The 21,165-nt window shown below is 51.4% G+C and overlaps 2 protein-coding genes and 1 long non-coding RNA gene across 9 annotated transcripts; 1 reads left to right on the forward strand and 2 right to left on the reverse strand.

The window, feature by feature from the left end:
• Positions 1-1,955: 1,955 nt before the first annotated feature.
• On the reverse strand, positions 1,956-7,506 carry EBP (EBP cholestenol delta-isomerase). Of its 2 annotated transcripts, none has more exons than XM_008158201.3 (5): positions 7,390-7,506; positions 6,102-6,420; positions 3,521-3,557; positions 3,262-3,392; positions 1,956-2,448 (listed from the first exon to the last, which is right to left on the reverse strand). In XM_008158201.3, the coding sequence occupies exons 2-5, from the start codon at positions 6,400-6,402 to the stop codon at positions 2,225-2,227; spliced, it is 693 nt and encodes a 230-aa protein (XP_008156423.2). In that variant the 5' UTR covers positions 6,403-6,420; positions 7,390-7,506; the 3' UTR covers positions 1,956-2,224. The 2 variants fall into 2 exon arrangements, with proteins under 2 accessions (XP_008156423.2, XP_027990774.2); XM_028134973.2 differs by having other exon boundaries at positions 6,102-6,464.
• LOC114228569 (uncharacterized) lies at positions 6,837-17,861 on the forward strand. Its single transcript, XR_008555651.1, has 3 exons — positions 6,837-7,252; positions 13,236-13,343; positions 17,804-17,861. It is a non-coding gene; the product is annotated as an uncharacterized LOC114228569 (long non-coding RNA).
• PORCN (porcupine O-acyltransferase) lies at positions 9,450-20,298 on the reverse strand. 6 transcript variants are annotated; one of them, XM_028134970.2, is made up of 16 exons: positions 20,190-20,298; positions 19,764-19,875; positions 19,353-19,525; positions 17,793-17,985; positions 17,479-17,522; positions 16,896-17,077; positions 16,684-16,814; positions 16,553-16,570; positions 15,315-15,329; positions 15,093-15,218; positions 14,832-14,932; positions 13,411-13,487; positions 13,254-13,317; positions 13,060-13,145; positions 11,910-12,020; positions 9,450-9,884 (listed from the first exon to the last, which is right to left on the reverse strand). In XM_028134970.2, the coding sequence occupies exons 3-16, from the start codon at positions 19,486-19,488 to the stop codon at positions 9,783-9,785; spliced, it is 1,386 nt and encodes a 461-aa protein (XP_027990771.1). In that variant the 5' UTR covers positions 19,489-19,525; positions 19,764-19,875; positions 20,190-20,298; the 3' UTR covers positions 9,450-9,782. The 6 variants fall into 6 exon arrangements, with proteins under 6 accessions (XP_027990771.1, XP_054570184.1, XP_008156418.1 ...); XM_054714209.1 differs by lacking the exon at positions 19,764-19,875 and having other exon boundaries at positions 17,016-17,077; XM_008158196.3 differs by lacking the exon at positions 19,764-19,875.
• Positions 20,299-21,165: the final 867 nt, after the last annotated feature.

Below are 21,165 nucleotides of genomic sequence, written 5' to 3' on the forward strand. Positions count from 1 at the left end.
AGACAGCCAGCAGGGGAGGTCAGCTGGGCCAGCAGGGGAGGTCAGCTGTGGGCGATCAGGCCAGCAGGGGAGGGCAGTTGGGGGGGACCAGGCCAGCAAGGGAGTGCAGTTAGGGGCGACAGGGCCGGCAGGGGAGGGCAGTTGGGGGTGATCAGGCTGGCAGGGGAGTGGTTAGGGGGCAACCAGGCTGGTAGGCAGGTGAGCAGTTGTGATCCAGCAATACTGGATTGTGAGAGGGATCCCAGACTGGAGAGGGTGCAGGCTGGGCTGAGGGACACCCCCACCCCCAGTGCACGAATTTCGTGCACTGGGCCTCTAGTTATTTAATATATGTTTATAGATTTGAGAGAAGGGAGTGGGAGAGATAGAAACATCAGCGATGAGAGAGAATCATTGATTGGCTGCCTCCTGCACACCCCACACTGGGGACCGAGCCTGCAACCCAGGCATATGTCCTTGGCCGGAATTGAACCTGGAACTCTTCAGTCTGCAGGCCGACACTCTATCCACTGAGGCAAACCACCTAGGGTAGTTATGGGGATTTTAAAGAGTGGGTGATGGGCCCTAACCGGTTTGGCACAGTGGATAGAGCGTCGGCCTGCCGACTGAAGGGTCCCAGGTTTGATTCCCATCAAGGGCATGTACTTTGGTTGCGGGCACATCCCCAGTGCGGGGTGTGCAGGAGGCAGCTGATCGATGTTTCCCTCTTGTCGATGTTTCTCTTTATCCTTCTTTCTTCCTCTCTGTAAAAAATCAATAAAATGTATTAAAAAAAAGAGTGGGTGATGGGGCATCTGTAGGGTGAGTGATTAAAGGCCAATAGGGTAAATGATAGGGTTCTGTGTGATACGTGATGCGGGGGTCTATAGGGTGAGTCATGGGGTTGTTGGGTACATGATGGGAGGTCTGTTGGGGCAAGTGATAGGTCCATGGTGTGATAGAGGTCTGTGAGTGATAGAGATCACTCTATAGGGCAAATGAAAGGCTGTTGTGGGGCCCTGACTGGTTTGGCTCAGTGGATAGAGCATTGGCCTGTGGACTGAAGGGTCCCAGGTTCAATTCCAGTCAAGGGCATGTACCTTAGTTGCGGGCACATCCCCAGTAGGGGGTGTGCAGGAGGCAGCTGATTGATGTTTTTCTCTCATCGGTTTCTACCTCTCTACCCCTCTCTTCCTCTCCGTAAAAAAATCAATAAGAGCCCTAACCGGTTTGGCTCAGTGGATAGAGCGTCGGCCTGCAGACTGAAAGGTCCCAGGTTCGATTCTGGTCAAGGGCATGTACCTTGGTTGCGGGCACATCCCTGGTAGGGGGTGTGCAGGAGGCAGCTGAATCGGTGTCTCTCTCATCGATGTTTCTAACTCTCTATCCCTCTCCTTCCTCTCTGTAAAAAATCAATAAGATGTATTAAAAAATAAGAAAAGCTGTTGTAGGGAGGGTGATAGGTGTCTTAAGGGGTAATGATGGGGTATATAGGGTAAGTGATGGGAGGGTCTGTGGGGGTGAGTTTTGTGGGGTCACGGGTAAATGATGGGGATCTTTGGAATAGTGATGGGTGAGTCTGTGGGGTCAGTGTTGGGGTTTTTGGAGTACCTGGGGGGGGGTCTGTGCGTTGAGTGATGGGGTATCTGTGGGGTGCTTAATTAGGAGACAAGGGGCTGAGTAAATTGAAGAACTTGAAGATTTGGAAAATTCTCAGCTTATCCCTATTACAAAAAATGAGCAAGTGTGTTCTGGAGAGAACACCAAGTATGTGGGGTTCTCTCCTTAAGAGAGATTGCAGGTGTGTGACTCATGACTCTAATCAGCCATCATGGGACTTTCTGGAGTTAGTGAAGTCTACATGATTGAAGGTCTATGTGATGGGGATGGGAATCTATGGCTGAGATAATGGTGGTCTGTGGAATGAGTGAGTGATAGAGGGGTCTTTGGGGTCAGTAATTAAAGATCTTTCAATGTTAGGGTCATGACCTTTTATTTCCTTATTTTAAAAATTACCACCACTGCGGACCTTGTAGGTTCTCTTGGACGTTTGTCCCCACAGCTCCTTGCAATAGCTCCACACAGCTCCTTCCTTCCCCATTGCTGGCCCTTTTGGTGCCCGCCCATCAGCCTGTTTGACAGATCAATTCACTTTGTCCTTTCCACCTGTGGGAGCAAGGAACAGACTCCTCTGGCAGATGGAGAGTTCGTCATCAGCCCGTGGGAAAGCCCAGTCCATCACTCATCATTTCTGCTTGCTCTTCATTTTTATGGCTTTGACATCCAGCAGGCTCTGGGCGTGCATGAGCTGCGTCACAGAATCGAGCACAAGGATTCCGGGCAGCACCATCCACAGGGCATTCAGGAAGACAAAGTAAAACCAGAAGTAGAGTGGGTGGCCCAGCTCGCTGTGCTTGAATCCATCACGGTACTCTGTCAGGAAGTAGAGCACATCCCCGTACATCTGACCTGTGGGAGGTGGAAGGGAAATGTGAGGAGGAGGAGGAGCTATTGCAAGGCATTTTCCAAGTCATCATTTGAGGTCTCAGTCCTTAGGATTCCCAAATTCAGAGAGCTAAAAATTATGAAATCATATAGCTAAACAGTTGAAAAAAATCAGAAAAGTGAGAATTCCAGAAATTGGAAGCTGAGAATTTCAGAACCCAGGAGAGCTCATATCTCCAGAATGTAAGGAAGCTCAAAATCCTTTCATTCAAGACAGCTGAGGATTCCAGGACTAAAGATAACCCACATTTCTAGAACTAAAGAAAGCTAACAATGTAAGAACACTGAATCTTAGATGAAAGAGGCTGGAAATCCTAAGCCTACAGGACCCAAGGACTTCCTGCCAGCGTGGGCCACCTCATGTAACCTTCACAGGAGACTGTTTTTAAAAATATATATTTTTATTGATTTCAGAGAGGAAGGGAGAGGGAGAGAGAGACAGAAACACCAATGATGAGAGAGAATCATTGATCGGCTGCCTCCTGCACAACCCACACTAGGGATCAAGCCTGCAACCCGGGTATGTGCCCTGACCTGGAATCAAACCATGACCTCCTACACAGGAGACTTTGTGATGGAGGAGGAAGAGAAATGAACACTTCCCACTTGAGAACACAGGCTGAGAGGGGCATAGCTGTTCTAGAACTTCAGGGAATTTATCATTCAATCTGACTCAGTCCTGGGTGGGCGCAATTGAGAGATCCTACCCACACGGACGCCCCCATATCCGCGCATCCCTGATAACCCCTCCAGCATCAGTGTGGGCCCTCTTCTCACCCGCAGAGACCACGAGCTGTAGGATAAAGCGGACAGGATGCTGTCGGAGAAAGGCAACAACCACACAAATGCTGAGTGGTCCCCACAGGAAAGCCGTGATAGTCTCCATGCATATCATGAAGTTGTCATTCCTGCAGGAGAAAGGGTGAGGCGACACTGGTATCACTGTGCTCCAAGCTCAGGGAACCCCGTTAGCGCTCCCTGACTCACCACCACCCCAAACCAATTCAGGCCGCCCTTGACAGAGGCAAACACTTACAGGATGTAACGGCTGTCTCCCTTGGCATACTCTTTCCCTGAAGAAGACAAGAGACACACATGAAGAATAAAGGCGGGAAAAGAAACTCACACGTGTGACAGCGGAGGGCCCAGGGAATAAGGCAGGCTTCATAACCTCTCCATGCCTCCAACTCCTCATCTGCGATGAGGTGGCTGTCTGGATTTTAGAGTTCATATATGTATGCAAGACATGTGTGCAAACCTGCCATAGAACAGTAAGTGCTGCTGTGATTGTCTGGCATTCCATAAATATCTGTAGAATAATGGAGGCAGGTATAGATGATGAAGTGAATGACGTAGCCAATGAGAGAGAGAGAGAGAGAGAGAGAGAGAGAGAGAGAGAGAAGAGAGAGAGAAGAAGAAGAAGAAGAAGAGAAGAAGAAGAAGGAGGAGGAGGAGGAGGAGGAGGAGGAGGAGGAGGAGGGAGGGAGGGAGGAGAGAGAGAGAGAGAGAGAGAGAGAGAGAGAGAGAGAGAGAGAGAGAAAGAGGGCAGGAGGGAAGGAGGAAGGGACTGAGCGAGAAAGTGAACAGATGAATGAATGAAAATGCAAGCAGAGAATCAATAAGAAAAAGGCAGATCACATGACATAAAAACAGGCAGGAGACTGGAGTAGGTTCTTCACTAAAGAGGATTTCCAGATGGACAATACACAAATGAAAGGTGCTCAAACTTGCATTTATCATTAAGCAAAAGCAAATTAAAACCCCACAATGAGAGAGCACCCACATCCACTAGAAGGTCTACAATTTAAGAAACAGCCGAAACCGGTTTGGCTCAGTGGATAGAGCGTCGGCCTGCGGACTCAAGGGTCCCAGGTTCGATTCCGGTCAAGGGCATGTACCTTGGTTGCGGGCACGTCCCCAGTAGGGGGTGTGCAAGAGGCAGCTGATCGATGTTTCTCTCTCATCGATGTTTCTAACTCTCTATCCCTCTCTCTTCCTCTCTGTAAAAAATCAATAAAATATATTAAAAAAAAAAAAAAAAAAGAAACACCTGACCATACCAAGTGTCAGCGAGGATGTAGAACTCTCATATACTGCTGGTGGGAATATAAAATGATGCAGCAGTTTTTGAAAACAGTTTGGCAGTTTTTCATAAAGTTAAACACATATCTACCATACAACCCAGCCACTCCTCCATAGTTACCCGAGAGAAATGAAAGCAGAGCCCCACACAAAGATTCTTATAACAATGTTCATAGCTGTTTTATTCATGAGACCAAAAGGAGTATTACTTATAACAGCAAAATACTGGGGGAAATGATCATTAATACTAGACAAGTCAAGCCTGGCTGGCATGGCTCAGTGGTTGAGCATGGACCTATGACCCAGGAGGTCACAGTTCGATTCCTGGTCAGGGCATATGCCTGGGTTGCTGGCTCCATCCCCAGTGCAGGGTGTGCAGGAGGCAGCCGATCAATGTTTCTCTCTCATCATGGATGTTTCTCTCTCTCTTTCTCTCTGAAATTAATAAAAATATATTTAAAAAATACTGGACAAGTCAAATAATTCTGTAACATTTAAGCTTTGAAAGCTCTTTAAGAGCTGATGAGGAATGATCTGATTAAAAAAAAGCAAAGTTCAGAAGTGTATATAGCATGTTTCCATTTGTTTATATAAAAGGGAAAAATAAAAATGATGATGATAATAAACAGTTATATAGCACCTGTTGTCTGCCAAATAATAATAATAATAATCAGTTATATGGCTTTCCAAACATTGTTCTAAATGCCTTACATATATTTGGGTATTACTATTATCCCTCTTTTACAATTAAGCAAACTGAGACTTCTGTGTATAATTTATGTGTAAATAAACCCTGGAAGAAAACAAGCAATTATTAACAGTGATTAATAATTGAGGAAACTTGGTGGACAGAAGGTAGATTTTCACTGCATGCTTCTTTTTATTATTTGTTAAACCTCACCTGAGGATATATTTTCCATTGCTTTTCAGAGAGATTGGGAGGGAGGGAAGAAGATGGGAGAGAGAGAAACATCAATGTGAAAGAGACACATCAATTGGTTGCCTCCTGCACGCACCCCAACCAGGGTGGGGTATTGAACCTGCAACCCAGGTTTGTGCCCTTGACCTGGAACCGAACCCTCAACCCTTTGATGCACAGACCGACGCTCTAACCACTAAACCATGCTGGTCAGGGCACACTGCATACCTCTTTATTTTATTATTTATTTATTTATGTTATATATTTTTATTGATTTCAGAGAGGAAGGGAGAGAGAGATAGAAACATCAGTGATGAGAGAGAATCATTGATCGGCTGCCTCCTGCACGCCCCACACTGGGAATTGTGCCCACAACCCAGGCACATGCCCTGACCAGGAATCAAACTGTGATCTCCGATTCATAGCTCAACGCTCAACCACTGAGCCACACCGGCCAGGCTGCATACCTCTTTAAATAGTTTTGTTTTTTGACCCATGCGAATATATATGCGACAGTTAAATAAAAATTTAAAATAAATTAATAGAAGAAAAGTTGTTAGCCAATCCCTGCCCCCCAAATTCCCTCCCACAGCATATGAAAGAACTCAGGACTCACAGAGTTGGGACAAGAAGGCTTGGTCTCCAAGAAGTTCCTTGCTGTAGAGGCTGAACCAGCCTTCAATCACCAAGTGAATGAACCCACAGACTGCAAACCAGCACAGTGACAGTCGTCGCCAGGTTCCCAGGGGGATGATGGCAACAGGTCCTGACAACAGCCATGTGATCCCAACTACGACCCCGGTGGCGGAGAAGAGGCCAGCTATTATATGCCAGGCAGGGTAGTCATTAGGCACATAGCTGTCCAATCTCAGGTGCCGAGGCCAGTATGGGTGCAAGGGGCTGGCATTGGTGGCCATGTCTTTGTAGGCTGATGGCTGTGCGTGGATAAGCAGAAAGAAGACAAAGGGAAGAGAAAAACCTGAACAAATAGAAAGCACAGAATGAGATAATAAAATCACATCCGAATGGTTTATTATCACACAAAAAAAATGCAAACGGACGAAATGGATCAGTTACTAGCCTTCTAAAAACTGGCTCAAAACCAAAATCGAGTCATATGCTGCTTTAAGGCCACAGAAGGAATGAAAACCTGTCCCAGCCCTCGGGGACCCATATGCGGTAAACACAGTAACCAGACCAGCTCCCTGCCCTCAGGGTCAGAGTCAGCTGAGGAAGACAGGAATCAGGACGGGTCCCGGCTCTCATTGGTCACAGTCCGGTGGGCAGACAGAAGAATCTGACTAGGTCACAGCCCTCATTGGTCACGCCCTGCTAAGGTTAGACCCAGGAACCAAGCTCGGTCCGTGCCCCCCGGGGGTCACAGGCTGCTGGGGGAGAAACGGACACCAGGTTGGGCCCCATGGCTGGAGTCGGTGTCCTGCATCGTTCAGCGGAGAGCTAGCCCCGCTCTGTAGTCCTGGGAACGGCAGGACAGAAGAGAGAAGACTAACGAGAACCGCAACCCTCGGGCTCAGCGCGCGGAAAGCCAGACGCTTCCCCGCACCAGCGTCCACCGCCGGCCACCTGCAGGGAACGGGCAAGTGGAAGGCACAGGTCTCCGCGGCGCTTACGGAGGAAAAGGAGGGTTCAATGCAGAGACCACCAATCAGAACTCGAACCCTCTGGTCCAGCTGCCCAATGGGAAGGAGGATCTTCGGTAGCCCGGACGACCACGCGGTACCAGGGGGTCTCGCGCAGGCGCGTGAGGTGCGTGGCGCGGTGGCGGATTGCAGGGGGGGGGGGGGAAAGGGTCTCGCGCAGGCGCGCCCTTGGCGGGCGCTCTCAGGCAGCGGAGAGCGACGGGATGGAGCGGCAGGCGGGGCGGGGGTAGGGGGGGCACTCACCCAGCGGCGCTGTCTCAGCGACCTGTCCAGCAGGGTCCCGGCTCTGCTGAGCTGGCCTGCGGGCTCCGTGACAACCTAGCTCAGACCCATTGCCTCACAGGTTCCTCGTCTTAGGGAGTTGGCCAATGGAGGGGGCTGGGAGGCGGCCAGTGCCACTCCCCACCAATCAGAGCTCTCTATGCGCCGCCGGCCCCGCCCTCAGGCGTGGTGCCACTTTCGTTGTTGGCTGAGCCCGAGTCTGGAGGTGGGTGAAGGCAGGGAGTGCCGCGGTTGGTGGGCGTTTTCGACCGAAACCAACTTGCAAGCAGTCTTGGCTTCAGTTTCCCTATCCTCTTATCAGTCAATCGTCTGCTGTGGAGTCAGCATTGCATTGTGTCCTCTCTTCTTTGCCCTCGTTTTCTAATCAGACCAGTGAATCCGTTGCCAGACAAAACCTGCGTTCTCTCTTTTTTTTTTTTTAAATATATTTTATTGATTTTTTTTACAGAGAGGAAGGGAGAGGGATAGAAAGCTAGAAACATCGATGAGAGAGAAACATCGACCAGCTGCCTCCTGCACACCCCGTACCGGGGATGTGCCCGCAAACAACGTACATGCCCTTGACCGGAATCGAACCCAGGACCCCTCAGTCCGCAGGCCGACGCTCTATCCACTGAGCCAAAGCGGTTTTGGCCTGCGTTCTCTTTTTAAAAAAGTAGGTTCTTATTGATTTTTAGAGAGAGAGGGAGGGAGAGGGTTAGAGATAGAAACATCCATGAGAAACATCATCCATTGGCTGCCTCCTGCACGCCCCCTACTGGGGATCGAGCTGCAACCCGGGCATGTGCCCTTGACCAGAATCAAATCAGGAACCCTTCAGTCCGAAGGCTGATGCTCTATCCACTGAGCAAAACCGGCTAAGGCCAAAAGCCTTCATTCTTATTGCCCGAATGCACAAGGAAACAATACTACGATCACATCCTGTAAACTACACCTCTATCCTCTACCTCAGTGCTCAGGACTCCTTAGCGGTCATCCTCACCTCTCCCGACTTCAGGTCAGAAATACCAATCAAAACACCTTGAGAGCCAATTGGCATGGAGATACTCAATCTCCCTGTGCCAGCTCTACAGAACCAAATTGAACTCCACAATTCTAAGCCAGTGAGCACCCAGAATGCACCGTCAGAATCCAGACCCATCCCAAACCTCCTGTCCAATTACAACTCATAACCCTCAGTCCTAAGGATCAGTAAGCATCAACTATGTATATAAATATATATATATATACTAGAGGCCCGGTGCACGGATTCGTGTACTGATGGGGGTCCCTCGGCCTGGCCTGCGGGGGTCAGGCTGAAACCAGCTCTAGGACATCCCCTGAGGGGTCCTGGATTGCGAGAGGGCAGTTCTCAGGTGACACACTCCGGAATCGGGCTCCCTCCTCTCTGGTTCCAGGTGTGTTACCTGAGAACTGCTGCTGCCAAGTGACCGCAGCTCAGCAGCTCCTGCATTGAGCATCTGCCCCCTGGTGGTCAGTGTGCTTCATAGCTATTGGCCAGTAGGCTGGTTGGCCGGTCACTTAGGCTTTTATATATGTAGATATATATCAGAGAGAGGGAGAGTTAGAAACATCAATGATGAGACAGAATCATTGGTCAGCTGCCTCCTGCATGCCCCACACTGGGGATGGAGCTGCAACCTGGGCATGTGCCCTGACCTAGAATCGAACTGTGACCTCCTGGTTCATAGGTTAATTCTCAACCACTGAGCCATGCTGGCCAGGCTCAACTGTGTCTTGCTTTCTCTTTTCTCTGTCCCAGTTAGAGCAACCAATCAGCTTTCCTGCCAGATGGTATTAGGCCTCCCCCACACGCAACTAATTCGTCCCAGCCCTACTTATATCAGGCAGTGCCATCTTCTATCTCAACATCCAATCATGAACAATGAGCTAATCACAAACTGTTCCCTCTTCATGGTTTCAGCCTCCAAACCTTTATCCATGCTGTGCCCCCCTCCTCACTCACTTCTATTCCCCACTAAGCAGTGAAGAAAGAGTCTTTTGTATATTTCCTACTTTTATTTGACAATAACAAACTGTATATAAAAAGGGAGTGGGAAGGCGGGAAGGCTGTGGATCTCCCCCTCTCTGCTTCCCTAAGCATCCCCCATCCCTTGGCCCCAGCAGGGACCACCCCCTTCCCGCCTTGTGGTGGGGTGGGGGATCAGCAGGCATGAAAATGGTGTGTGTGTGTGTGTGTGTGTGTGTGTGTGTGTGTGTGTGTCTAAGGGTGTTAGGGGGACTATGATGGAGAGGGGTCAAGAATTAGGGGGCCATCCCTCATCCTCCATCAGAGCTGGCACCCTGAGGAGGGGTTGAGCCTTGAGGGAAGTTGGAAGGTCCACAGATGTGCCTCAGCCTATGAGACGGTAGAAGATCCAGCATCCAAAAGTGACCCAGTGACTGGCCCAGCTGAGCTCTGACCACTTGTGGACAGTGTATGCCATGCCATAACCCTGTGGGAGAGAAAGAAGTGATGGTCCCACTCAGCAAGAACAAAGACGGTCTCAGGAAAACCCATCCTTTGCTTAAGGCCATTTCTGTGACTCCATGCTGACCTTAGGTGAGGCCCCAGAGAAAAAACTGGGTGATATAAAAGATAAACAGGTTTAGTTTTATTTCTTTTGTGTTTTCTTCTTCAATCCCACTGTCTGACCTGTACTCTGCATATAAAAGGTAAGCAGATTTAGGTTTTTTTTCTTTCATGCTTTCTTTAGAAATCATTTTAAAGACAGGGCAAGATAACCCCACTCTCTGACCTGTACTCTCCTTTATATGTAAAGAGCTCCTAGAAATCAATATTTTAAAAAGACAAAAATTGGCAAAGGAGGTGAGTAGACCATTCTCAGTAAAGGAGAAAACCAAATAGTTCTTAAATGTATGGCCTCACTCATAATCTTCCTCCTCTCAAACTGGCAAACACATCCGGAAAGTCTGAGAGGCACTCTGTTGGTGGGGGGACAGACATGTTCACACACTGCTGGTGGGAGAGCAAAAAGGTAACTTCTCCACTTCGACTACCAAAAATCGATCCTACAGTTCTGTCTGCACCTGTGTGAATCTACACGGGTATGAGGATATTACTGGCTGCAATGTGATTTGCAATAGGAAAGGACTGGAAATCACCTGGGTGTCCACTGATAAGGGACAAACTACCCTGTGTCATAGCCTTACAATGGAAAAAAAGTGAGTGAGGACACTCTATGTACTGATGTGGAAGATTTTCAAGGATCATTATATAGAAAAGCAACATGTAGTGCGCACTGTCATCCATGAGTTACCTTTAGGGTAAAAACCAGGGGAGGGAATTAAAAGATGCTTTTATATTCGATTATTATACTTACATTTTTGAAAGATATTTTAATAAAATGAAGGAAAGTGGTTACCTGTAAGAGGGCAGTGAGTAGACCGTAGGAGCAAGACTTTCCCCTGAATATCTTAAATACTGTTTGTTTGTTTTTTAACTTTGTGATATACATTAATTATTTTTAAATGTTTTGATTAAAACAAGATAAAAACTTTATTTAAAAAGAAGCAAAACCCTGCCCTGGCTGGTGTGCACAGTGGTTAGAACACTGGTCTGCACACCGAAGGGTCTTGGGTTTGATTCCTGGTCAAGGGCACATACCTGAGTTGCAGGTTCACGCCCCACCCCCTGATCCGGGTGTGTGTGGTAGGCAGTTAGTTGATGTGTCTCTCTCACATCAATGTTTCTCTCTCTCTCTCTCTCTCTCTCTCTCTCTCTTCTCTCTCTCTACCTCCCTCCCTCCCTCCCTTCTACTCTCTTTGAAAAGCAACAGCAAAAAGGAACCCCCAAAATAAAAAGAAGCAAAACCCAGATTTTGCACACTCAACCTGATTAAAAATTAAAAGCTGTTTTTAATGATGAAAATAATATAAAGTTTTATTTTTAATCAAAACCAAAAATGTAAAAGAGAAGCAAAACCCGGATCCTGCAAGAGCTCTGTGAGAAAACGTTATTTTAGAAATTGTTTTTAATTTAAAAAGGAGTAAAATCTGGAACGTGCATACTCCACATGCATAAAAATAGCCTAGCCATTTTAATAGCCATTTTAAAAGTTGAATCTAGAGTTTGCATAATCAACTTGAGTGAAGATTCTTTTTTAAAAAAAAATTAAATAAGAATAAACCTTGCGGATTCGACCTAAACAAAAATATGATGAGATGACTAATTGAAAAAAAAAAAAAAAAGGCAAACCTGGATTTTTGCATTCCATCTCTATAAAATAAGTAAAAGAAATAATATTTTTGCAAACTTCACCCAAATAAAAGACCCGGCAGTGCCCAGAGGGACAACGGGAAGGAAGGACCGAGGAGCACTGGCTGATTTGACCAGAATCAAATCAGAGACACACCACACACGGTCCTCACGTCTCAGCCTCCCCGCCCCCTTTGTCTTCATGGGTCCCATGAGCAGGTGGCACATCCCTGGGTACCCCCAGCCCAGGGCCCCACCTCACCTGCTCCTCTGTGGTATCATCCACATCGACATCAAACAGGGAACCCAGGTAGGCCAGGTGGAAGATGGCCAGGGCCCCAAAGAGCAGGTTTAGGGCTCGTACCCCCAGGCCCTGTGGGGGACAGATGCATTTGCTTGGCAGCTGGACCTACTCACTGTCCCTCAGTCCCACCTGGGCAAGGGGAGCCCAGGGAGATGCACCAAGTGCAGTGGGTTCCAGGAATGAGGATGCCCATGGTACCCCCGGGTAGGAACGAGATGGTTCAGATGCGCCAAGGGGAGCCCAACAGGTCTCCAGGGCTCAGGGTACTGTTTGCATTGAGGGCGTCCAGGTTGGGGGAGATGCGAGTATTCAGGCAAAGGAGGCAGAATGGTGGAGCTCTGACTTGGGGATTTATGGTAAGAAACATCAGCTGTCTGATAGGAGACAAAGCTGAGGTTGTCCATACTTCTTATTGCAAACAGAAGGAAAACCAAAAAAAAAAACCAAAAATCAAAAGTAAATTCCTAGCATGTCCTACAGGACCCATCGTTCGCCCCCTCGCTCGCTTTGCTCAAGCTACACTGGCCTCCTCGCTGTTCCTCAAATATTCCAGGCCCTCTCCCGTCATGGCGCCTTTACACTGGTTCTTCCCTTTGCCTGGAATGCTTCCGTCCCTCACCTCCCTCAGCGGGGGAACTCAAAAGGCACCTCCCTATTCAAAATGGAATCCATTCACCCCCTGATCATTCCCTTCTCCTTTCCCTTGTGTAGTTCCTCCTTGGCACTAATCACCATCTGACAAACTATTACACTTCACTGGCTTATTTTTTATTTCCTGACTCCCCTGTTAAAATGTGTGTCCCAGAGGGCTGGAACTTTCTAGTCTGTTGTTCACCACTGTGTCTCCAGCATCTAAAAGAGTGTCTGGTACCAGCAGGTGTTCCAGAAATGTTCACTGGGGACCTGAGTGCCCGGTGTGCATACAGCAGGTGCTTGATAAATGTTTGTTAGAGAGACGCGTGGCAGTGAACAGAGGTGAGGTTCTGGGATGGCTCAGGCACCAGAACAGGAAGCTGGGCACCCTGAGACACATATAAGATGGAGACAGAAGCAACATTTTTTGAGGGGGGAGCGTTGGGCTTGAGGTTGCCCCAGGCTGAACCCTCACCAAGCGATGCTGGTGTGAACAGTCCGGTGGGCACCGTTTCGACAAGACGCAGGCACTGAGGATCCGAGCCAGGCGCTTCCGGAGGACTGGGGTAGATGGGGGGAGGGAAGGGGGTCAGGTTAGCCTCAGGGGAGAGTGGTTCTAGCCCCCTCCCAACCTCCCATCCTGTCTCCTAGGTTGGGCTCCAAACTCACCGTGCTCCACGTAAGTGATAAATGCCAGGGACAGCAGCACCGCAGCCAGATGGAAGCTGAAGCCCTGGTGGGGCCCCAGGGGGCAATGAGGTGAGTGAAGAGGAGGCCCTGTCACCCCCGCCCAGCTCCCACCCTGATCCCCCTTCACCCTGCTCACGTGCAGGAGGGCGCTGGCTGCATAGGTGACCAGCACGGCTGAGAAGGTGCCCAGGCGGAGAGCATTCTTGAAAACATCTAGAAGAGGGAGATGGGGGTCAAGAGTCTCCCAAGATTCCCTCCTGCCCGGGAGGGGGGTGGGCATTGAGCAGGGTGAGGATACACCCATGTGTTGGAAGGCCCAGGACAAAGTCTTGTGTAATGGTCTCACACTTCCTCTGTCCAAAACTTAGCTCCTGAACTTCCCTCCCAATCTGTCTCTCCCACAGTCTGTCCCACTTCAGCCAATGTCAATCAACTCCACCGTTCCAGTTCCTCAGGGCAAAACCCTGAGAATCACCCTTAATCTGCCCTGCCCTCACTCCCACAGCCAAACTCAGCAAATCCTGTGAGTGTCACCATCAGAATTTACCCGCAATCTGACCTCTCCTCGCCATGCCCACTGCCTCCACCACCCGGACTACTGCCCTGGCCTCCTCACTGCTTCCGCCTGGCTCCCTCCCCCCGATCTGTCCTCACAGCAGCCAGAGGGTCCTGTTACAACCAAGTCAGCCCGAAGCCCTCCTCTGCCCAGACCCCTGTTGTGGCTCCAGCTCTCTCAGAGACAAGGCCAAAGTCCTCCCCGTGGCCAGTGAGGGCCCTCAGGACCAGGCCCCTGTCACCTCTCCAACCTCACCTCCTGCTGCTGGCCCTCTCGCTCTCTTTCCTTCTGCCGAACTGGTCTCCTCAAACATGCCAGGCACATTCCTGTCTCAGGACCTTTGCACTGGCTGTTCTCTCCATCTGTTACACTCCTCCCCCACATTTGACAATGCTTGCTCTCTCACCTTATTCAGATCTCGGCTCAAATGTCACCTCCTCCGTGGGACTTATTCTGTTACTTTATTTAAGATTGCGACATCCCACCCACACTGCCAACACCCCAGATCATCCTTTCCTGCTTTATTCTTATTGTTTTTCACCGTAGCACTTATCACCATCTGAACTCTTTTGTATTTTCCTCTCTTTTAAGAAAATCTTTTTATTGATTTCAGAGAGGAAGGGAGAGGGAAACAGAGATAGAAACACCAACGATGAGAGAGAATCATTGGTCGGCTGCCTCCTGCACACCCCCTACTGGGGATCAAGCCCGCAGCCCGGGCATGTGCCCTAACCGACCTGGAATCGAACTGTGACCTTCCTGGTTCATAGGTCGTCGCTCAACCACAACACCGGCTGGGCCATTTTTTCTCTTATTAGGTGCTCCCCCCACAAAAATGCCAGCTCCACAAGGGCAGGGATTTGGGGCTGTGGTCGTTTTTTTTGGTCCCTGCAGTACCTTCAGCCTAGCATACAATAGGTTCTCAGTGAATGTTATATGAGTATGTAAAAGGGCCTGGGGTGAGGACTCCCCACTCTTGGATCGGTGGCTTGATGACTCACAGTTATTTAGCCAATAAGACATGGGCAGGTTCCAGCTTGTGACAACTTCCACCATGGACCGCGGCAGCTCCACATTCAGTGGCTTGGACACTGTCAGGTCCCTGTGGGGCAAAAGGTATACAAATTCATCTGGGATCTCCACTCATCTGACTGGCACACTTTTGTCTTGGCTGTTTCCTCCCACGGGAGCACCCCCCTTCCTCCCTGCAGCTCCTGTAGGCGACACCCCGAGGGAGAGGATGGCCCCCCAGCCCGCCCCACCATTTCAGGTGATCCTTCTCCTCGGTGAAGCCAGCTCCCGCCAACGTGGTCGTGGCCTCGGACAGGAAGCCCACAAAATAGTTGCTGAAGTGGAAGGAGACAGCACTCTCGTAGGCTCGCAGCCACCTGGGGAGAAAGGAGCAGGGGGGAGGCCTCATGCCCAGGGGCCGGCATGACACCCCGCCATGTGCCAGCATCCCCAGCCCCACTCTGTAGACTCACCTTACCATGGTGCCCCTAATGCCCCCAGGGGTCAGGAAGGCAGCAGAGAAGAAAGGAAAGAGAGTCAGAGGCCCAGGAGGCTGGCCTGAGTTGGTCTTAGACAAGACAGAAACACAGTGGCCAACACATAGGTGCGGTGTGATCGCCACACACATGCAGACACTGTCAGTTTTATGGGGCTCAGATGGGTGCGTGAGCTGCTCTACAATGTGCTATGGTCCCGCAGTCTCACATGGCCAGATATCCAGACCCAGCTTCTGTCAGAGGCCCGTCCTAACAGCCCTACACCGTGACACAGCCACGTGGCCAGACACACACAGTATCAGACTCTCAGCCTCGCAGCTCTCTAACCTGCCTCAGTGACCATAAGACATACAAAAGTCCTGTATAGTTAGGCACAGAGATCATCAAGCTCCCTGCTACGCACACATACGCATGTCTACCCCCCAACAGTCATCCTGTCAGTCATCCAATAGACACAGGCAGAGTCCTGCATTGGAAAAGGCTGGTTCTGGAATCAGGCCTGGGATTGACGCCTGGCTGCTTAACTGGGTGACATTGGGCAAGTCACCCCACCTGCCAGAGCCTCAGTCAGCATTAGCCACAATCAGCTGCCAGTGAGGAGGGGGGAGGGAGGGGGCCGCACAATCCAAGAGCTGGATGGAATCCTAGTTCTACCAGAGGCAGATGGTCAGTCGGTCACAACCCCTCCGCTAGACAACACCATGCAGCCAGAGAAGGCAGACCCGTCAGAGAGGCACATGACATGCTACAGTCAGACCCATTCCCAGCCAGAGTGACAGACAAGCCAGACTTACCCAACGACAGCCACACACCCCGTCATTGACAATGGCACAGCCAGAACTCCAGTCCCACATCGGGAGTCAGCGGCTGAGAGACAAACAACCCATACACACGCCTAGCCAGAGTCTCAGACAGGTCAGCACCACCAGCCAACCCATACTGGTCACTCCCTGTTACAGTCATGTACTTGGCTTCTGAAGGTGAAACAGCGGAACAGATGGACATTCAGACAGAGTATGTGTCAGGGTGTCAGTCATACATGGAGTTACAGAGCCGATCTTGGCCAACCAACAGCCACAGACAGACATTCAATCTCGGTCCAGTCAATGGGGGACATGGTCAGATAGTCTCAGACTTAACAGAACCAAGAGGTCACAGACTATGCCCCCACCCCCCAGTTAGCCCACTCGCCCTCAGCACCTGCCCTCATTTACCTGGCTTTGCGTTTCTTGCTGTAGTAACAGAAGATAGACAGAAGCATTAAGAGACAGGCTCAGAGCTGGGGAGACCCCAGGTCCCTACCCAACCCCCTCTGCAGGGCAGAGGCCTCGAAGGCCGTGCTCACTTTCGAAGGAGGCGGTCACCATCAAGGGGGATGAAGTACGGGAAGAGGTAAGGGCCCACACAGGTGGACAGCACAAGGCACAGCAGGGCCAGCGCCAGACTCCGGGTCACCTTCTGCAGCCACCGGCGGCTCTGTTGGGGATCAAGGCTCCATGAAGACTGCCCTATGGGGGCTCCCACAGTCCCTGCCCACCTGTCCACCCAGGACCTCACCAGAGGGCGACCTTGGACAGCCTGTAGGTAGCTTTGGAAGGATATCCAGGGCCCAAAGACGATGGTGCCCACGAAGTAGAGGTAGCCCATGAACTCCACTGGTGAGGGCACCGCACCCACCTCGCCCCGGTCCAGGTCGAAGCCCAGGGACACCGCCTTCATGGCCACGATCATCTGGGCCCCTGTGTGTGGTGCCCATAATCAAGTGAATGGGCACAGAGCAGGTCAGCATGGGGCGGGGGGGGAGGGGGGAGAGGGGGAGCACCAGGTGAGGGGTGGTAGGAAAAGAGAAGTTCAAGGGTGGACAGGTGGGCACACAGTCTGACAGGCAGATGAGCAGGTAGGCCCAGGACTGGCAGATGCCCTTTTTCAAGAGCCAGGCACATACATGAGATGGGAAAGGCAGATGGGGGCGGGGGGGAGGCCTACCAGAGACAGATGTAAAGGGCATCTGAGGCCTGCATGTCCAGCAGGGTGGACGGATGAGGGACCAAAGTGGGGAAGGGAGGACAGGGTTGGGGGAGTTAGGAGATGCAGAGTGGGGCAGGGGGCTGGGGCAGGTGAGAGAGCCAGGGCTTCCTACCTCGCATCTTGTGCCACGTCACAGTGTCCACCATGTGCATCTCACTGAGGACAAAAAGGGTGGTGGTCTTGGGCCCAGGACTCCCCTGGCCTCAGAGGCCACAAAGGGAGGTGGGGATCAAGGTTCAGAGAGGCTTATACCCCTGTCCAGCACCACCTCATGGAGGAATCATTCCCCAGGACTCCCTCCTCCAGGGGGAGCCCAAGTCCAGCGGGTGCTCTTCCTGTCCTGCACAACCGCCTGAGGAGCAGCCAGGGGACACCCCCCCCCCCCACTTCTGCCAACAGCGTGGGCACGAGGGCTCACACCCATACCCCATGAGCAGGTAGATCAGGATGGTGACGGAGAGGAAGACGCCTCGATGGGAGGAATGTCGGCAGAGGAACAGCACGAGATAGCACAGGAGGCTGAGGAGCACAACCCAGACCATGTGCAGCTGGAAGAAGTGGTAGAGACTGAAGAACCCTCCTGCCACGGTGCTCGCGTGCTTCAGGTAGGATGGCAGCCCTTCCGGTGAGAGAGACGGAGAACAAGAAAGGGAGGTTGGGTGGGCTGGCAACAAGGGGAGGGCAACCTGAGCAGAGGGCACAGCCTGGGCAAAGGCCTAGAGGTTGGAATGTGGTGGGCTTGCAGGGGGCTCAAAGCAGGTGTTGAGGAGCTGGAGAGGTGGCAGGGCCTGGATTTATTTGTTTATTTTTACTGATTGATTTGAGAGAAAGAGAGAGAGAGAAACATCGATGTGTTATTCCACTAATTTATGCATTCATCGGTTGATTCTTGCATGTGCCCTGACTGGGAACTGAATTGCAACCTTGGCATATCGGGAAGATGTTCTAACCAACTGCGCAACCCGACCAAGGCCCAATCCCGGGTTTAAAGAAAAGGAACATCTCTAAAGGACATGTGGGAACCCTGGGAGAAAGGTGAGTATCAACTGATATTGGGTAATATTATTGCATCCAGATTAGATTTCTTGAGGGGTGATGGTTGCGGCTGTGGTTGTTGGGGGAAGTTGTCCTTTTTGGGGGAACACACTGATGCATTCGGGGTGAAGTGTCAGCAGGTTATTCAAATGATTTAGAAAGATGATAGATAGATAGATAGATAGATAGATAGATAGATAGATAGAACGAACAGGCTAGTGTGGGAAGATGCTGACCATTGGGAATCTGGTAATGCATATAATGGGTGTTCATTGTATTATTCTTTCAATTTAACTTTAGTAACCGAAATATTGCAAAGTGATAAACCGAAGAAAAAAATAAACATCCATTTAAAATAAAAATAGAATGTAGAACTTTTGAGTGTCAGATTCCCAAAATTCTCAGCATCCTATAGGGACCTTGGGAACTTAGAGTCTTAGCATTTGGATGTAGGCTTGCTGTGAATGTGGAAACATTCCAGAATTCCAGCATTCAGAAATCTCATCATGCCCTGATTCTAGAAATCCATATTGCGAGCATTTTGGAAGCCTGGAATGTGAAAATTTCAACTTGTCAGCTCCCCAAACCCTATAGTGTGGTACTCTGGGATTCCATAACCCTTTGACACCAGCATTGCTGAATCTTATCACGTTGGGATGTAGACATTCCAGGTTGCCAAAATCCAAGAACCTCAGCTTTCCAGAATCCTAGAACCCAGGAATACTAAAAGGCATGGCTTGGCATGGCTGGATGTGGCTTGGCATGGTATGGCTGGGCATAGTAGGATGTGGTGTGGTAGCATGGTGCTTTGCCTGGTGGGAGGGGGTGGGCTGGACGTATTGGCGCCTGGCTTGGCATGGCAAGATGCGGCAGGATAAGGTGTGGCTTGGTATGGATGAATGTGGCAGTGTGATATGGCCTGGCATGGCGCATAGTGGGGCAGGCACTTACCGAGCCTCCAGAAGAGGCGGCAGGCGAGGCAGATGGCAAGGAGCAGCCAGATCTGGTCAAGGCCCTGCTGGGCAGTAGGCAGGAGACAGCCCTGCAGCAGCTGCTGGAAAAATTCCTGGCGGCTGAAGGTGGCCATCGCAGCCCCTCACGGATGGATGGACAGATGGATAGACCTGTCAAAGTGGGGACACAGAGCAGGGATGTCCATGGGGCAGACCATGCTCAAGGCATAGACTTGAGCGCTCAGATTTCAGTTTGGGGCTGTCCAACCCATTTAGACACACAGTGCTGGGGGAGGGGGAGCTGGGAGAGGGTGTGGGTGTCAGGTACATCAGGTTGAGCCGCCAACTGTGCGTGTGTGAGCGTCCTGGGTGCACACACACAGCCCACGACCTGTGGTGAATGAAGGACCTGTGTCTCTCCTATGCTGTGAGGAGTCGGGGTCCGATGGGGAATGAATGGTGTACATTCCAGGCCGGTATATCAAATGGGGACGCTCTCTGGTTTCCAAGGTAGAGTCACTCTGTGTGGAGGGCAGAGAGGGAGATCCTGTGACACTTGGGGGCCGTGTGCATCTCTCCTTGTACGGATGTGAGGGGTGTCCTGTATCCCCTGCGTGCCCCATCTCACCCCCACCCGCCCACTCCTGGCCACCGAGAAAGCCCTGCCCAGGCCCCGGGACTTCAGGGAGGTGGTGGTGGTGGTTGGGGACAGAGCAGAAGGGGGAGTCTGAAAGGTGATGGAGAGGGGACCCAAAGAACACGCGCTGCAGATCGGTGCGGGGAGGCCGTCTCAGGATGGGAGCGGAGGAGCCGCGCGCGCACTCCTGTGACCTACCTGGCAGGAAGGAAGCTGCGGTCCCGGGGACCGGGGACGCACTGCCGCCGCCACCGTCGCCTCCTCCTCCGGGCAGCCTCCCCCGCAGGCCGCAAGGCCGGGACCAGCTGCGGCTTGGAGAGCAGCGCGGCGAGCGGGCCCTTTAAATCCCGGGGAGGCCCGGCCGGCCAGCTCGGCCAATGAGAGGGCAGGAGCGGGGCGGGGCCGGCAGAGGAGGTGGGAGGCGGGAGGGTCGAGGGAAGGAGGAGCGGGAGGTTGAGAGGAGCGGGGTGCTGCGGGGGACCTTTGCGCCCGCACCTTTCGGGCCCTGAGTGTTGCAGCCCCTGATCATTCCCGTCCGGCGGTGTCGGGCCGGCCAAGATCCAACGCCTCAATGATCAGATTCCCAATCCTTGGGAGCCGAGATGGGAAAGATGGGGGGAGGGAGGAGGGAGAGCCCCTCACCTTGACTGTTCACCCACGCACGTTCTCGCGCGCAGTGCCGCCTTGGTTCACAGATGGGCAAAGGAACCGAGGTCTGTCCTGCCCCATCCTTCGAGGGAACTACAGGCATTTCCAATCCTCTCCACCCGCAGGGACGGGCCCGAAACATTTCTTCGTATTGACTGTGTCACCGAGGAACACCAATTAGGCGCCTGGGTTCCCCCGGGGGGGGGGGACTCCTTGGCTGGTCGTTGAGAACTGATTTGCTTGCTTCATTTCCCAGCCCGTAGTTCTTCGCCTCGCACTGAGGGTGACCCCAGCAAGGAGTGCGTGAACCAGGAGGCTAGTTCGGAGCATCCGACGGATCCGGAGCATTTCTGAAGCTTGTACAGCGTCCCCAACACTGCCCCAACCCAGGATTGACGCTGCACCTGCTGTCTGCCTCCCTTACCCCGCAGTGTCTGGGCACCCCACTCGGTCCCTAGGCTGATGAAGGGCCTATTTTTCCAAAGGAACATTGGCTGCGCAAGCACTGCGTGCTCAGCTACGATGG

Source organism: Eptesicus fuscus, chromosome 1, assembly GCF_027574615.1.
Source record: "Eptesicus fuscus isolate TK198812 chromosome 1, DD_ASM_mEF_20220401, whole genome shotgun sequence".
NCBI lineage: Eukaryota > Metazoa > Chordata > Mammalia > Chiroptera > Vespertilionidae > Eptesicus > Eptesicus fuscus.

What these genes read in the sequence shown, in the direction of transcription:
- PORCN (XM_008158196.3), bottom strand. Translation starts at nt 19,488, where the DNA reads ATGGCCACCTTCAGCCGCCAGGAATTTTTCCAGCAGCTGCTGCAGGGC. An exon ending in CCGCCTCTTCTGGAGGCTCG is followed by an intron (nt 17,986 to 19,352) that starts GTAAGTGCCTGC and finishes TCTCACCGGAAG; the next exon opens with GGCTGCCATCCTACCTGAAG. An exon ending in GACGTGGCACAAGATGCGAG is followed by an intron (nt 17,078 to 17,478) that starts GTAGGAAGCCCT and finishes CACCACACACAG; the next exon opens with GGGCCCAGATGATCGTGGCC.
- EBP (XM_008158201.3), bottom strand. Translation starts at nt 6,402, where the DNA reads ATGGCCACCAATGCCAGCCCCTTGCACCCATACTGGCCTCGGCACCTG. An exon ending in AGCCTTCTTGTCCCAACTCT is followed by an intron (nt 3,558 to 6,101) that starts GTGAGTCCTGAG and finishes TGTCTTCTTCAG; the next exon opens with GGAAAGAGTATGCCAAGGGA. An exon ending in ACAGCTCGTGGTCTCTGCGG is followed by an intron (nt 2,449 to 3,261) that starts GTGAGAAGAGGG and finishes CACCTCCCACAG; the next exon opens with GTCAGATGTACGGGGATGTG.